The sequence below is a fragment of the Protomyctophum parallelum genome (assembly GCF_964188405.1).
Source record: "Protomyctophum parallelum genome assembly, chromosome: 18".
Classification (NCBI taxonomy): Eukaryota; Metazoa; Chordata; class Actinopteri; order Myctophiformes; family Myctophidae; genus Protomyctophum; species Protomyctophum parallelum.
In genome coordinates, this window is record NC_139716.1 from 32,871,529 (window position 1) to 32,888,539 (window position 17,011).

At 42.9% G+C, this 17,011-nt stretch overlaps 1 protein-coding gene across 2 annotated transcripts; it reads left to right on the forward strand.

Moving 5' to 3' along the window:
• Positions 1 to 1,516: 1,516 nt before the first annotated feature.
• On the forward strand, positions 1,517 to 11,927 carry LOC310875578 (eukaryotic initiation factor 4A-I). 2 transcript variants are annotated; one of them, XM_083788860.1, is made up of 12 exons: positions 1,556 to 1,581; positions 3,327 to 3,350; positions 3,533 to 3,581; positions 4,232 to 4,364; positions 4,812 to 4,951; positions 5,397 to 5,565; positions 6,222 to 6,331; positions 7,000 to 7,143; positions 7,725 to 7,862; positions 8,461 to 8,550; positions 10,129 to 10,208; positions 10,745 to 11,927. In XM_083788860.1, exons 1-12 carry the CDS (start codon positions 1,559 to 1,561, stop codon positions 10,887 to 10,889), a joined length of 1,245 nt encoding a protein of 414 aa, XP_083644986.1. In that variant the 5' UTR covers positions 1,556 to 1,558; the 3' UTR covers positions 10,890 to 11,927. The 2 variants fall into 2 exon arrangements, with proteins under 2 accessions (XP_083644987.1, XP_083644986.1); XM_083788861.1 differs by lacking the exon at positions 3,327 to 3,350 and having other exon boundaries at positions 1,517 to 1,581.
• Positions 11,928 to 17,011: the final 5,084 nt, after the last annotated feature.

Below are 17,011 nucleotides of genomic sequence, written 5' to 3' on the forward strand. Positions count from 1 at the left end.
TCCCTTTTGTCCGCTTCGACCAATAGACGTCAAGAAGGGGAAAAACGAACGTCCCTTCCAATCTGCCTTAGTGGGAGTTCGTTTTACGTACGGCCGCGGCGTCTCGGGTGAGCGGAGCTATCTATCTGTGGCCACATACATTGAACGTATTCTGAGTTTTTATTAAGATTTCTCACGTTTATTTACATTTTTTATTTTATCAAGTTGATCTGTATTAAATCGAACAGAACCGGAGGACCCCGCCCATCCAGCGGGCAGTACGGAGCGTCACAAACCAACGCACGCGAGTGTTGCCGGAGTTTGTGAGAGAAATAAGCAACCAGGTATAGGAAAACAAGCACAGAAAGACAAAATCAATCGGTACAATATATACTACTACTGTACTGTATCTATAATGTACTACTACGGCACTTACTGTATAGTATATAGGTTTAAAGTGCCTAGTATAATTCAAATATATTGGCTATTTGAAAATAGCAGATATAAAAATATTGAGGGGGTAAAAGATTAGTGGATATAGTGGAATATCTGGAAGATTCCCTGCCCTGGCCCCCTGGGGTAAGGGACAATTAAGTTGGGGGTCCTTCACATGAAAATATTTGAGAACCACTGGTTTATATAAAGGGCAGTCCATACTCTCTCCGACCACCGAACTTTTCGTCGGAAAGCTCCGGTACAACTACAACATGACGTCACTCGCAACTTCTGAAACGCATTCCTCCGAATTTTTGTTCTGAAAGCTGCACTCCCAGATGTTGTGACTCGCCGAACTCTACTTCGGAGAAAAAAATTAAGTCTGATCTTTCCGACGAAAGGTTCGGTGGTCGGAGACAGTATGGACTGCCCTTAAGAATTAAAACATGTGGAAACAAGCCCAAATAAGCATCTTGCAATGGGTCTGGTCTACAAGATTTGCTTGGCTACACACCACCAAGATACCTGTTTAAATACTTCCAGGTCCACACCCACAACACCAGAGGGAGTTCAACAAACCATGTGCAACCCAGATTCGTCTCAAACAAGAGACTAAATTCATGTCTCTCCTATGCCACCAAAATGTAATGCAATTCGAAACTGGCCCCCATAAATAAACCATTTTCCTATACTGTTCTTGTTTTTCCATTTTTGACTTTCTTTATATGATAATTTCCTTGTTGTACGTCTAAATGTTCTCATTAATTGAAAATGGTGGACCCTGTTGTAAACAAGTATAAATGCTTAATGCTTTTATGATCCACAAGTAACAGTTTTTGTATTGACTTGTGCTTTCGTTTAAAATGTACCCATTCTAAATACTGTGAAATAGGGTTAGGAATAGATGATCAATCAATCATAAACAAGCCCAACTTTACAGGAAAAACAAGCCAAAGGTCGATTATAATAAGCGGACATGGCAACCCTACTAGGTTAGCGTGCTGCGCGCCTCGGGCCAATCGCGCGGCTCCGTGGGCGGTGCTTATGACTTGATTGATGGCGTGGCGGCCCAACGGGAAGCGTCCGCGGCGCTCCACGTCGTCATATATAATAAAACCCTGCCAGACTTTCTTCCTTTGTAATAATGTCGGCCGACTATGAAGAGAGGTGAGAGACGAAAAAATGTTTTTGTTTTATGTGATTTTTAGTTCGTTTTACCTGCCCTGGGAGTGGGAGCCCGCCGCGTTTTGTTTGATACTTTTACTAACCAAAAACGGAGGTGGTTGTGAATGTTTTGGACGCGGAATATTGTCTATTTTTGTTGTATTTTTGTTGTAATACGAATATAATGACGGCCCCGGCTCGCATCTCACGGAATGGCTGTCATGTCGTCCCCGCCTTGCTCTATATTACAAACCATCCCGACTTGATATTAATACGCTGGACTTGTCGCTCATTGTTTTCTTGTTTGGCGTTGTGGATCGATCACTCATCCCATATTTCTATATTAAACACAATGTGTGTATACAAACGCGGGTTTTCCCCCGGAAACGTTTTCACTTTAAAATGTGAATTAATCGGTGGATTAATCGCCTTGTCAATGCCGACATGTAGAATGCCACGATCTTGATGATCGCAACGTTGGGAGTGTTATTATAATACAAATAATAAAATACATTAATTAATAATGAAACCGGCACCCGGCGAGGAAGAACACGTGAATGCTCTGCTGTTGAGGTCTGAGGCCTTTCCTTCCTGGTCCGCCGCTCGCGCTGCTTTCCACGTTATTTTTTTCTCCATTGTATCATTAACATTCATAAACGTCCGTTTTTAATGCAGTAATTCGACATATTTGGACCATATCGGACAGTGTAAAGCGACTGCTGCGCGTTTAAAGCCCGCGTTTCCCTAATTATTACCGTCGCACATGGTCGCTCGAGCGAAGTTAGCCAAGCCGAGCTAAGCTAATGGACGGAGGACATAGGACAATGCCGGCGGGGCACGCTGAGAGCGGTGAGCTATCAAATCGTGTGACCGCCAGGTGTCACTGTTGTTGTTTGTTAGGCTGGCTGATGGTTCATTGTTGTTGGCGCGAGTCGGTGTGAAATAACAAATGTCCATATAATATACTGTTTGCGTGGCGTGTGGTGTATTTGCGACGTGTTTAAATATAACGCATTCGTGTATGGGTGGCATCAACTGTTTTTATTCTCGACGGAATATTATACACCGGTACCCTAATGCAAAGAGAACGATGTCGCCCCATAAATACCAGTCGCTGAATTCATTAGGTCACACATTCAAGCGTAGCACTTTTAACTAGGCCGCAAAGATGTTGCTAGAAAGAAACGGGAGCGTTGTCTTTTTGAGGCATGGTGAATGGCTGACTGTGTGAAGAATGAATGGATGATGTATGTTGTGAATGAACGGTAGATTTTTGGTGTCAAGTTGAATGGTTTTCGCTGACTGGACGTTTCCTTTTTTTTTTTTAAAGAGACTGGATGGTTTTAGGCCCGACCGACGCTGCTCGGTGACCTGTGACTTCATTTTTATTTTTTACAAAATGACGAACTAAAGGCCTCCGTACAAAAAATAATACATAGTATAAATATTCCTTGCGGTCAAATATGCACGAGTTTGTTTGTCTTGTACATCGTTTGTGTAATAAAACACCGCGCCCTGTTTGCCTCCCATCGGCATTTTTCCAGTCCTTGTGAAAACGACCATCTTGAATACTGTGAATAAAAAATGGCGGACTGGTTGGTTGTGTGTGCTGGGGGTGGGGGGGACAGGCCGTGGTCCTAGCTGGTCCATGGCGTTAACTGAATTTCTTCTTCCCCACCGCAACCGATGTTAGATTATTAACCCCCACTTTTGTCCCCTCTCTTCATTCACTTGTGCTGCTTAAAAAGGAGTTTCAACTCTGACCAAACTGAGTGAGTCACGGTGCATATTGCCTAATCTAACCCCAGTATCTTGTTTGTATGCATGCACTTAAGGAAATTGTAATATGATGATGCCAGATTGCATGTGTGTGGCGTAAAGGAACTAGACTAGAGATCCTGTAGCTATTGTATACCCCCAGCAGTTAATCATGGCTCCCCTCTTGTGATTTCAGAGACAGAGACAATGGCCCCGAGGGCATGGAGCCAGATGGAATCATTGAGGTATGTCCTGCCATATTTCTCTTTAAACAATTTTAACTTAAGAGAACAGTATTTTTTTTTTCTCCTATACATGGGTACCCATTAAGACCTGAGGTTCATTCTGCAAATGCCTTAGTTTGCACACTTCCCAAGTACCAAAATGTAAAAAAAAAAAAAAAAAAGGCAAATGTACAAGCTTGCAGGTGAGTTGGCTCAGCAGTGAGTGCTGCTGGCTATCAGTGCTGCGGGCACAAACACTTGACTCACAACAAGTAGTTTATCTATCCAAGGTTCCCTCTCCTCCCAGCTGCTTGTGTTGGTATAGGACTGAATGTTCTTTGGTAGAGCGTCCCGTCTGCTCTCCACAGTGACAGGGCCTCACCGTCCCTACTCACGACTTAACAGCAGACGACATGTTGAAACAAAATGCAACCCTTAAGTCGGCGTCAAAATCGCCACCATTTCTCTTGTGTTCCCTTGGCTTCACATGAACAAACTTTGAAGCACAAGGGCCTACAAGTGGTTGATGTTTGAGTGTGGGTGACTGTCCCTTTGGTCAGTCGCCCCTGCAGAGGATTATGTTCAGGCAAATGTACAAGCTTGTACAGCTAATCGCTTCCCTTGACACTTGTTCTGATGTGTTCTTTCTCGGTTTGCGTTCTCTCTCGCAGAGCAACTGGAACCAGATCGTGGACAGTTTTGATGAGATGGCCCTGCGTGAGGATCTGCTCAGGGGAATCTACGCCTATGGTTTTGAGAAGCCCTCTGCTATCCAGCAGAGAGCCATTATCCCTTGTATCAAGGGTAAGTGGGGATAATTTCTTGCTAATAGAACAAGTTAGGACTTGGATACTAGTTATGTTTGGCAACCAAAAGATGCTCTGGACAGATTGCCATAAAGGGATGAACTGCTTTGTATTAGTACGAAGCATTGCTTATAGAGATGAAATGTGACCCCTGCCACTGGGCAAGGCAGTGTCATGTCGTGTCACTAAGTCTTATATCTGGCATGGGGAAGAGAGAAAGAAGTCCATTTTAATCCCAGTCAGCTCTGTGTGGTCAGACATGGCTGGTTCATGCAGTGGACACATAACGATGACTATTTTAACCTACTCATGGTCTGAAAATACCCTAAAAGGTGTCACATCTGCAGTGCGTTTATCTTGTAGATCAGCAAGTGACACTCGTACCGATGGAGTATAAATCAGCCGTGAAACGTCAAGACTGTTAGTGTCCTCTGTCCCCATACAGGTTATGATGTGATTGCTCAGGCCCAGTCTGGAACAGGGAAGACCGCTACCTTCGCCATCTCCATCCTGCAGCAGATTGATGTGGAGCTCAAGGGCACACAGGCCCTGGTCCTGGCCCCTACCAGGGAGCTGGCTCAGCAGGTGAGTGCTGCTAGCACAAACACTTGACTCACAACAAGTAGTTTATCTATCCAAGGTTCCCTCTCCTCCCAGCTGCGTTTTTTGCGCTTGTGTTGGTGTGGGTATAGGACTGAATGTTCTTTGGTAGAGCGTCCCGTCTGCTCTCCACAGTGACAGGGCCTCACTGTCCCTACTCACGACTTAACAGCAGACGACATGTTGAAACAAAATGCAACCCTTAAGTCGGTGTCAAAATCGCCACCATTTCTCTTGTGTTCCCATGGCTTCACATGAACAAACTTTGAAGCACAAGGGCCTACAAGTGGTTGATGTTTGAGTGTGGATGACTGTCCCTTTGGTCAGTCGCCCCTGCAGAGGATTATGTTCAAGCTTGTGGCGTCCTGTTAAATAAAGGTGCAAGAACATGGCGGTAACATTGAGTCTGTCTTCCTTATAACTCTCACAGATCCAGAAGGTGATCCTGGCCCTGGGGGACTACATGGGTGCTGGCTGCCACGCCTGTATCGGAGGGACTAACGTCCGCAACGAGGTGACGAAGCTTCAGGCCGAGGCCCCACACATTGTGGTGGGAACCCCCGGACGAGTCTTCGACATGCTCAACCGCAAGTTCCTCTGTAAGTCTACTTGATTTGCGTTTACCTCATTAAGAGTAGGTTGTAAATTTGGGTCATATTGTACAACCATTACACATACTTTGTTTCACATAGCAGTTGAATGTGATGCGTTTGTGTGTGTGTATATATATATATATATATATATATATAGTCTGTCTGCCCCTGAAAAAGATCTATAGGGGCAACAATTAAGATAATTATCTGAATTTTCCCATTTTTGTTCTAGTAGAAGAGAAATGGTTAGTCTTTAGTTTAGACATACTATTGGTCCGACTCATTAGACCGACAACCTACCTCAAACCCTAACCGCAAGCACGGAGCAGCGCATGTTCGACCATTGTTGTTTCCGCATGTTGGTGTGTCTAATCTGTGTGCATCATGATTATTGGCTGTATAGTGATGATATCCATGCGTGTCAACTGACTCTCTATGTCACTGGTCTCCTGTGGGCGCCAGGTCAGCGTTCTGTTGACCTGAACCGTCCCAGAGCACCGGTGCTTCAGAGCAATGATCAGAAACCTCACTTTCTGAATACAGCATCAATGGATTCTAAAGATTGGTTGAACAACAAGGATTTCTTGAGGGTTGGCTGAAATATGTAGTAGGCTCAAGTAGATTGTTGTGGTGCGTGATTATCATTTTGCGTTACTCCCCAGCCTCGAAATACATCAAGATGTTCGTGCTGGATGAGGCTGATGAGATGTTGAGCAGAGGCTTCAAAGACCAGATCTATGAGATTTTCCAGAAATTAGGAAGCAACACGCAGGTATGTGGTACAGAATGATCTGGTGAGAATAATTACTTTTGACAAGAATCCACAATGCTAAGAAAAGCAGTTTATCCAAGGTTCCCTCTCCTCCCAGCTGTTGTGTTGGTGAAAGGACTGAATGTTCTTTGGTAGATGGTACTGTCTGCTCTCCACAGTGACAGGGCCTCACCATCCCTACTCACGACTTAACAGCAGACGACATGATAAAACTAAATGCAACACTTTCCAGCGCCACTACCCTTTCTCTTGTAGTGTTCCCTTGACTTCACATTTGAAGACCAAGGGCCTACAACAAATGGTTGACGGTGACTTACTACTTCAAGACACGCAATTTGAGTGCAATTGGCAAGTCTAATATTTCACTGATTTGTCACTTATTTGTTCAAAATCTTGTGTTTACTTTAGGTCTGATCCATCTATACATGATTATGCTTTGCGTCATGCCCCCAAAAATAGCTAATCTACAAGTGCTCAATGTTTAGCGCTGCAACACGTGAGCTTGTGGATCGGCTATTTTAGATGCACAATACTGGCATACGACAAAATACAAATCGGTCCAAGCCGACTCTGGGCGTTAAAGGCATCATCTCCTTGATGATGAGCGTGTCAGTTTTGCGCCGGAAGCAGCCAGCCACGGTAACCTCTCATTGCGTCTCCTCTCCCAGGTTGTGCTGCTGTCTGCCACCATGCCCGCTGACGTGCTGGAGGTCACCAAGAAGTTCATGCGTGAGCCCGTCCGCATCCTGGTGAAGAAAGAGGAGCTGACCCTGGAGGGTATCCGTCAGTTCTACATAAATGTGGAGAAGGAGGTGGGCACCATCTTACTGGCACGCTCAACACTGCTGTTTGCACTACTGCACATCAGACACGATCTTGCTACATTAGGCCTAGTTTTTACCTAAATGTTAAGCAAAGTTCCCAAAAACACACAGCTGAAGTCTCACGAGGCACAACTGCCAGTCAAAGTGACTGCTCTCACTGATTAGACGGACGGGAAAACCATTGACATGAAATTCTGCCTTCAGAAGGCATTCTAACATAACGAGAGCAATTTAAGGGCTATAAATCAACTAAATTAACTCTGCTTATAGATCAGTTTTCCCCCATTTGTTGAATATTGGCTGTATAGTGATGATATCCATGCGTGTCAACTGACTCTCGATGTCACTGGTCTCCTGTGGGCGCCAGGTCAGCGTTCTGTTGGCCTGAACCGTCCCAGAGCACTGGTGCTTCAGAGCAATGATCAGAAACCTCACGTTCTGAATACAGCATCAACAAAGAGTAGAAAACAAGACCGTTGGCGTTAATGGCATGCTTCGTAGTTGGAACAGCAAACGAAAAATTGCATTGTACTTATTTGGCATCTAATCAAGGCTTTCTTTCGTCACAGGAGTGGAAGCTGGACACACTGTGTGACCTGTACGAGACCCTGACCATCACCCAGGCTGTCATCTTCATCAACACCAGGAGGAAGGTGGACTGGCTCACCGAGAAGATGCACGCCAGGGACTTCACCGTCTCCGCCCTGGTAAGACTAACTGCCATGGAGGGTTTATTTAGATCACTGGACCCCCAAATTGACACTACTTAGTCCATTTGAAAAGATATTCCAGGGACCCCCCCTCCCCATAAGAGAAGATCTTTACGGCTCTAGCAGTGATTCTCAACCAGTTTAATTTCAAGGACACCCAGTTTGACATGCATTTGTCTACGGACCCCCAATTTAATATTGGAAAATCAATGTTAATTTGTTAGATGTGGGGACAATCACTTAGATGATTTTAGCTGATCAAATTAGCAAATGTTTTTGTTGGTAACTCTTAGATGTCTTTGTGCCCCCTGTCACTGGGCAAGGCAGTGGCCTACAGTGTCACAGAGTCTTATATCTGGCAGGGGAAGAGACAAAGCAGTCCATTTTAATCCCAGTCAGCTCTGCTCAGTGAGACAAGGCTGGTTCATGCAGTGGACACAACAATTTGTTTTTTCATGACCCCATGTCCTTAGCAGAAGGATGCAATCGTCACCTTAAAAAAGAAATAAATAAATGTTGCTCTGTGGCGCTTCTGTTTTTAAAGGCTCTTGGTGCCTACTTGATCTGCGGCGCTTCTTTTCCTCTTGTCTTATAGCACGGAGACATGGACCAGAAGGAGAGAGATGTTATCATGAGGGAGTTCCGCTCTGGGTCCAGTCGAGTCCTCATCACCACTGACCTTCTGGTACGTAAACTATCCCCTGTGTGCACATCGTTTGTGGAGTTGTAAATGCATATTTCTTGTAATGAATGGGCTATTTGGGGAACTCTGAAGTTGGCATAGTTGGATGTTTTTGTTCAAATCGATAAATGACAACCAGAAGTTCTCAGTAACTGTCTGTGGTGGAAGGTTGGCACCAAGTCAGGAACGTTGATGCAGACACACCCAGCTTATCTTTCCTGTTATGCAGAGCATTGACTTTATAACCGAGTTTCCTTGTCTATGAAGGCAGTTAGTAGGACTAAGGGTAATCTGATTCCTTAAGTTTCAGACAGTCTTGCTCACTTGTTGGCTCATAAAGTTCTAGCTGGAGAACTTTGACCATGAACCCTAGTATCCTTATTCTGGGCATGTCATAATCCATGGACATCACATTTATTGAAAATGGCCGATCTACAAGTGAGTATTTCTCGTGCGGGGCAAAAGTAGAGGACAAAGTATAGATCTTTGTGGTACTGCAATCCATAAAGTATGTAGGGTTTTATTTGTTAAACTTGACTGTACTTTTTGACAAATGCTGAGGTTGATTTGTGCTTGGACGAAGTGTCATGCAGTACTAGTTGCCTGACAAAAAGATTATGCATTTCCAAATGGAAAAATGTCTCATTTTCCAATGCCATCATGCCAACACTTTGTCACCCAAGCATAAATTCCACTTGGCTCCAAGGTTCCCTCTCCTCCCAGCTGCTGTGTTGGTGCAGGACTGAATGTTCTTTGGTAGAGTCGTGTCTGCTCTCCACAGTGACAGGGCCTCACCGTCCCTACTCGCGACTTAACAGCAGACTACAAGAATGCTATTTAAATAAACTCACAATGTCTTAGTTTTTACACTGCCGTTCTAGAGGGTGAGGTTACTGAGGCTAACCCCACAAAGTAATGGCTATATTGCAGGGAGGAAAAAGCATTTAGATTTTAGTGCTTCTGTCGGGTACAGGCTTTAGTTTAGACATACTAAACTATTGGTCTGACATTGTCATTAGACCGACGACTAACCGCAAGCATGGAGCAGCGCATGTCCGACCGTTGTTTCCGCATGGTGTCCAATCTGTGTGCGCGTTCTTTTCTGGCATCTACACCCCAGTGAACTGTGCAGGTTGAGGTGTTTTTTCTAGTTGCAGCATGTCTTTTTATAGCTTTGTTTATTGCATTTTATTAACGGAATCATTCATTGCATATGTACATATCTCAAACCTCGTCATTGAATTTATTCATAAATATATCCCTTTTATCCCAAACACGGAACCAAAAATGGAAACTTGAATATGCACATCAGCAAGCGTAACCATATAAATGTTAATCAGCTGGACGGCACTCCCGTCAAAAACTACGTCCTGGTGACAATGCACCACACCTGACCTCATGCGACACTATGAAAGGAGAGTTTATCCTCTGTACATATGGGAAGAAAAGTCTCCATACCTCCCAGAATGTGTTGGTGGAGCCACTCAAGGACTGTCAAAATACATGATCTAGTGTCGGCATGTTTGTCGGTGACTAATTAACGTTCTTGTCGGTGTCTAATGAACGTTCTTGTGTCCTCAGGCCAGAGGTATCGATGTCCAGCAGGTTTCCTTGGTCATCAACTACGACCTGCCCACCAACAGAGAGAACTACATCCACAGGTGAGCACTTAAAAACCTAGTCTAACCGAGGCAGACCATCACATCTCTGCCTACAGGTGATGTCTTTTTTTTCTGGCAGTTTTGGTGTTTTGCTCATTTCTGCTTGACTAGCTATGTGAGACTACTTAACCTAATTCTGGCACATCGCGCAGGCAAACGAATATAGCTTATGGTTAGGACGAGACCCAATGATTTGCTGATCAAATCAGCAGAAATGTTAACATTCATGCGGTGGTCATTTACCAATTAAGATATCTTTCGGCCCCCTGCCACTGGGCAAGGCAGTGGCCCACAGTGTCACAGAGTCTTATATCTGGCAGGGGAAGAACAAAGCAGTCCATTTTAATCCCAGTCATCTCTGCTCAGTGAGACAAGGCTGGTTCATGCAGTGGACACAACCATTCTAGTGTTGATGAAAAGATTTATAGGTGTAGTTCACCCCAACATGTCTTATTTTTCTGAGCCCACTCGTCCGCCATAATGTAAACTGTACCCTTATCAAATGCTAATCCTGCTGCATCCTCTTCTCCACTCAGGATCGGTCGTGGCGGTCGTTTCGGCAGAAAAGGAGTTGCCATCAACATGGTCACAGAGGACGACAAGCGCACCCTGCGAGACATTGAGACCTTCTACAACACCACGGTGGAGGAGATGCCCATGAATGTCGCCGATCTCATCTAAAAGAAGAGAAAAAAAACGAAGATTCCGCCCGGCGTTTGGTTCTACCCCCCCATCTTTCTCCAATTTGACCCTTTAGTTCACACTGATCCCAGATCTGCCACCACGAGAGCAGACTCTCGGCCCGACAAATTGTCCCCGCACTCCTGTCCCCCCCCCCCCCCAACACACACACACTTTCTCCCCCCCATCAGCATCCCCCTCACGAACTGGTAATGGAAGGCTGTAGTTCTAGTTTCCTTGTTGTTGCATTTCACAAGTTTTTGGGCCATCTTAATCTGGGCAAGGATGGGCTGTTCTGTAACCTGCTTTGTCTGCCTGCCTGCCTTAGTACATTTATGCCGCTGCCCGCCCCAGGTCGAGGCTGCCTTGATGACTTCATTTTTGCGCTTCATCCCCCAAATCCCCCCAACGTAGTAAAGTCCCCCCAAAACAAACGAATGCAAGATCTCGTTTGTCGCCATGCCAATGTTTGACCCGCCCCCTTCGATGGCACTCGACAAACGCAAAAGACTTTGAGACCAAATTAGTTGCTAAACTTGTTTAGAAAAGAAAGGACTGATACTGAGTTGAAACGGTATGGTGGTTAATAAAATTGTCGACCAATTGTTGAAGTAATATTTACTGAAGGAATTGAAGACTGCATCTCATTCGAACTTAAGAGCAGAAAAAAAAAATCTGGACACTTTTTGGGGGGTGTTGTAGAAAAGTGTTAACCACTTTGAACCTGTTTTGGGCATGCCAGTCATTGGCAAGTGTTTTCAAAGATGGCCGACTTACACGCCAGCGGGTCCCAAAAGCGACACTTTTGTGTGGTGAAGCTTGTAGGTTGGCTAATTTTGAAAACATTTGCATAGGGCTTTTAACAATCGGAATAGTATTTGTCATAGCAAGCATTAATGTACTTGACAGAAATCACGTTCCTTCATGTCTCCAACAAAAGAAAGCTCTATTAATTATCATGTTTGGAGGGGTGCTTGGGGTGCTTACACATACAGGGGCATCATCTTCAATAAACTGTATAGAAAAATTGATCAAGAAGTGAGTTGTTTTCCCCCCTTTTCTGATCTTTCCTGTCTGCTGTGCGATTTCTTGTTAATACTGCTTAATTTGCATAGAGTATAAGTCGAAGGTAGCGTTTTTTTTGTTTTTCCGATGCAGACTTCAAGGTTCAGTGGCAAAAACGCACATGCTAATTTTTTTTTTCTTTTTGGCGAAGAATTTTGCCTTTACTGGACTGTCTGAACTTGGATTTTTCATCTCTAGCTCGTGATATATTTTTGTTTTCTCTGAAGATTTCGCTTTTTTTTTTTTTTTTTTTTTTCTTTGGCGTCAGTGTAACCTACCTCATGGAAATGTGGGGTGAGGTCTTTTGACGTGAAAAAAGGACCAAACTGCAGACTATTTGAGTATATTGAGATTATTATTGCGTTTGTTTTCCGTGTTTTCTTTGTTTAAAAGATGCCTGTCATTAGGGGTGGTCACGGGGAGAGCGGGAGATATTCCTGGGGGTATTATGATCAGTGCTATTTTTTAAATGAGTTTATTAAAGAAAATGTGATGGAATTGTTAACCTTTTTCAGACAGAAGCCATGTGATTAACTTTTCTACATTGGATTCTGTATAGTATTTATTTTAATGGTTTTAAAAATAAATAAAGGTATTTCTCCTTTTAACATGTGAAAACTATTGGACTCTGCATTGTTTAACTTGGAACGGTTTCCCTGTGGACCTGGAGGACTGTTCATGAGTTGACCTTTCGGGACTGATTCCACACACTGCTACCCCAACTGGAACTTCACCCAAGCCAGATTTTTATCAACAGAGTTCACGCCTCAAGTTTTTGTTGGAACCAATGGCAATTTTCTCTGTTACCCTGTCAGAATCTTCAAGCAGAGACGGACCACCTTTGGGGGTTCCTTTCTTCCAACCACACCGGTTGAGATGCTGCACACGAGCCTGTTTTATTGCCAAAGAACTGTAATGGCAACTTCAAGGAATGAAAACGTTAGGCCACTATTTGCGTATTGCCCACTAGATGGCAGCAGATGACAGGTAAATGGAATTGACAATTTTATTTCACACTAGAATGGGTACATTTCAAACGAAAGCATGAGTCAATATAAAAATTGCTACATTGAGGACCAGGACGTCTTTTTGAATAGAAATGAAACGTAAGTGTCTTTAAGCAAGGCACTGGAAGGATTTCATTCTCGAGCACCAATGGGTATTGTAGCGTCAGCCTATATTGCATAATTAGATCTCTTAACAAATCTGAGAACAAATGTTTGATCAATCCACGACTTTCATTGGAAAAGCAAGAATGTTCGTTTGGTATTGTGTATGAGGCCTCATACACACATCAAACTAACATTCTTGTTCCGTCTGTGTTTCATGGCCGCCTCAATACTTTTCCAATGGATGTCGTGGTTTGACCAAACACTTTTGATGGCGAAGGGGGGCAATCAAACAAGTGTTTGGTGAAGCGTATATCTATTCGCGGCGTGAAACAGAACACAGAATGTCCGTTTGAAATGTGTGTATGAACTATGAAGCCCAAGCTGCCCAAGTCGTATTCAACAAGGTCGTATTCAACAAAGTTGCTGGGTGTAGTTCTGCTTTATCTCCACCAGAGGGGGGGGGCTTGAGCTAGATTACGCAGAGTCTCTGGTTTGTTGCGTTGTATAGACCAATTATTTGTTTACAAACATTGGGACTGGGCGCACGGGTGACTGTTTCATGTAATCAATTCCCAACAGATCTCCAAACCTGTTGTTTTGGGGAGCGCTGGTTTCAATTCATTCAACCTCTTGTGTGATGCAGCCAGGTGAGGAGCAGTGAGGTGCACCCTAGGTCCGGAGCAGGGGGGCAGTCAGCCAGATATTTCGTGAAGCCTCATTTGAAATCGGTAGTTGTGGCGCTGGACCGGACCCAAAAAGCCCCATAGCTCCATAGAGGCCCATGTATTTTGGCCCAACTTCACCTAGACTGTATTACCTTAATAAACATGGTCATGAATACTTTCTTCTTCCAGTCACTAGTTTAAAGTCTCATTTCTAATGTCATAATATTCTTTTTGGAAAATTATGGTCCCATTAATTAAAAAAATGACCATAAAGAAAAAAAACCATCGCGTATGTTCTGAGGGGCGTGGCTACCATTACAGTCTATGATCGGGATTCCCCTCCCACTCGAGTCAAAATAAAAACCAACGGAGAAGAAGGGGGGAAGTCCCGCCTCGTTGTCTGGGCAGCCAATGACCAGCTGGTATACAAAACGGAGCCAGCCAATGGCCAGCTGGTACCAAAGATGGCGACTTACATCAGGAATTAGCATATTATTACAGGCTTCATTTTACGTTCATGTTAGACCCGGGGAACGCTTTGTCCATATTTTTTACAGTCTATGGTCCGGAGACATTTATACCTGTGTATACAGTGTTGCGCACAGAGAACAGCTGATATACAAGCTGCTCACATCGCATCGCGGATGCGACTGTTGTGAGCATCTGAGCATAGATGTCTGCGTGCGCGACACCATCGCGGGACGAAGCATAAATTATACTCGATGGGCTGCAGGTGCGCTTGCAGCCGTGCACAAACAGGCTCTATCATGAGCGCACGCACCTCCCGTTCTTATGACAGCGACTGGAGGTGTCAGGTGTGGTTTTGAGGACAATTGTTCAAACACAACAGAAACCAAGGATTATATATTTTGAGAGGGCGAGAGATCACAATAAAAATCCTAATCATTCTTCCTCCACACTGGGAGAACCAGCATCAAGTTTGATGGTGCAGGTGCATTTCTTTTACACGTGAGTGCAGTTATGGCCCATAGCAGTTATGGCCCATAGCCCATAGCACTTACCCTAACCCCTTAGATAGCATTTATGTTGGCTTAGATAGCATTTTATACAGATTTATAGCATGTTATGTAGACAGCACTATAATTGTATTGTATTTAGTCATAGCACGCCATAGTACATATGTATAGCATAGTAGTAAATATGTATAGTTTATATGTATAGTGTATGTATAGTTTCATTATATAGATATTCCACTGTTACTTTCTTAGCTTACGCATGTTTCATGATAAATACTTTTATGTGATGTATTCCCATGCTTTTGTTCTTGCTTAAATGTAAATCGCTCTGGATTAAGAGCGTCTGCTAAATGCCTAAATTGTAAATTGTAAATTGTTAGAACATTTCCATTGCATCTTATGAGACTGTAGGCAGGGTTTTTATGCATGCTGTTGCTTATCAGTGTGACGTAGTCTGTTAATTACATTACATCACTTCTCCTCTGCAGTGGTGGAAGAAAGTATAATTTGAATTCAGTGGAATTATCACAGTGGAATATGCAAAAAGGTCCAGTATTCAAAATGTGAAGCAAAGAAAAGAAAGGAAAAAGTATTAGGATAAAAACAAAATATACTTCAGGAACCAAAACTAATGTAGGCCTATACCCGTTTATAATAAATATTTATTAATTGTATTGCATAAATGTGTATTGCATAACTTTAATTGCTTTACATAGGCTACTGCTGGACAACCCTGATCAAATATTTCATCAAAATGTATTTGCTGATACATTATATAGCCTACTGTTCATCTCAATCTACAAAGTAACAAAGTATCAAATGTAGTGAAGGTTTAAAAAAAAAAACATTTCAGTATAGGTACAGCAAGTACAACACTTCAGTAGCTTGAGTAAATGTACTTACATATCCTACCTATAGCTCAAGTCACAGATTTAGCCATAGATGAAAGTTGACAAGCATATCCACAATGATAACAACTAGAACTGCACTCTGTCGAGTGCATACTTGCTTGTTGCACACTAGTAGGCCATAAATGGCCAACTAGTGCGCAAGCAGAGCGCGCATGTAATGTTTTCGCCCGCTGTAAACTGTCAAATCTCAGTATCTCTGTGAACGAACGTTTGAAATGATTAATGTTTAGATGTAATTATTTGCTACCTACTATACATGTAAACATTTAGTATTAAGTATGATACTCCAATCCAATCTTCAATTGAGGCCAAGGCCTGTTGAAGTGACTGAGACTATATTTAATTTTGCACACTACACTAACATTAACATTTATGGTTAAATTTTTGACACTTTGTGACTTTTATACATTCCAGAATCATAATGTTGTATTACATACGTCATTATTGAGAGCAGTTATACAATATCTATATACGTATATAGGCATATACTATATACGTATACCTATATACTCTATACTCTATACTGTATAAAGTGTGTAGTTGTAAGTTGATTAGCGGTATACTGTGGTTACTTTGCGCCAAAAACCGTGACAGCTGTTTCGCCATTTGAGGCTTACACAGAAAAACATCAAATCTGTGCCCGTGTTGCTGGACAAATGATGACGAAATGACCATATTTCTTACGTCATCATACTATATACATAATCAGTAAAAATAAAATAGCAAATTGTGCCTGATCTGCTGGGACCAGAGTACGTGGTGTGTATGTGTATGACTAGCTCTAAATGATGACGTAAGAAATATATATAGTATGTATATAGTATATAGGCATATACTATATATGTATACATATATACTCTATACTCTATACTGTATAAAGTGTGTAGTTGTAAGTTGATTAGTGGTATTCTGTGGTCACTTTGGTCCAAAAACCGTGACAGCTGTTCCGCCATTTGAGGCTTACGCAGAAAAACATCAAATCTGTGCCCGTATTGCTGGACCAATGATGACGAAATGACCATATTTCTTACGTCATCATTTAGAGCTAGTCATACACATACACACCACGTACTCTGGTCCCAGCAGATCAGGCACAATTTGGTGTTTTATTTTTTATTGATTATGTATATAGTATACGTATGACTAGCTCTAAATGATGACGTAAGAAATATATATAGTATATATATAGTATATAGGCATATACTATATATGTATACATATATACTCTATACTCTATACTGTATAAAGTGTGTAGTTGTAAGTTGATTAGCGGTATTCTGTGGTCACTTTGGTCCAAAAACCGTGACAGCTGTTCCGCCATTTGAGGCTTACGCAGAAAAACATCAAATCTGTGCCCGTATTGCTGGACCAATGATGACGAAATGACCATAT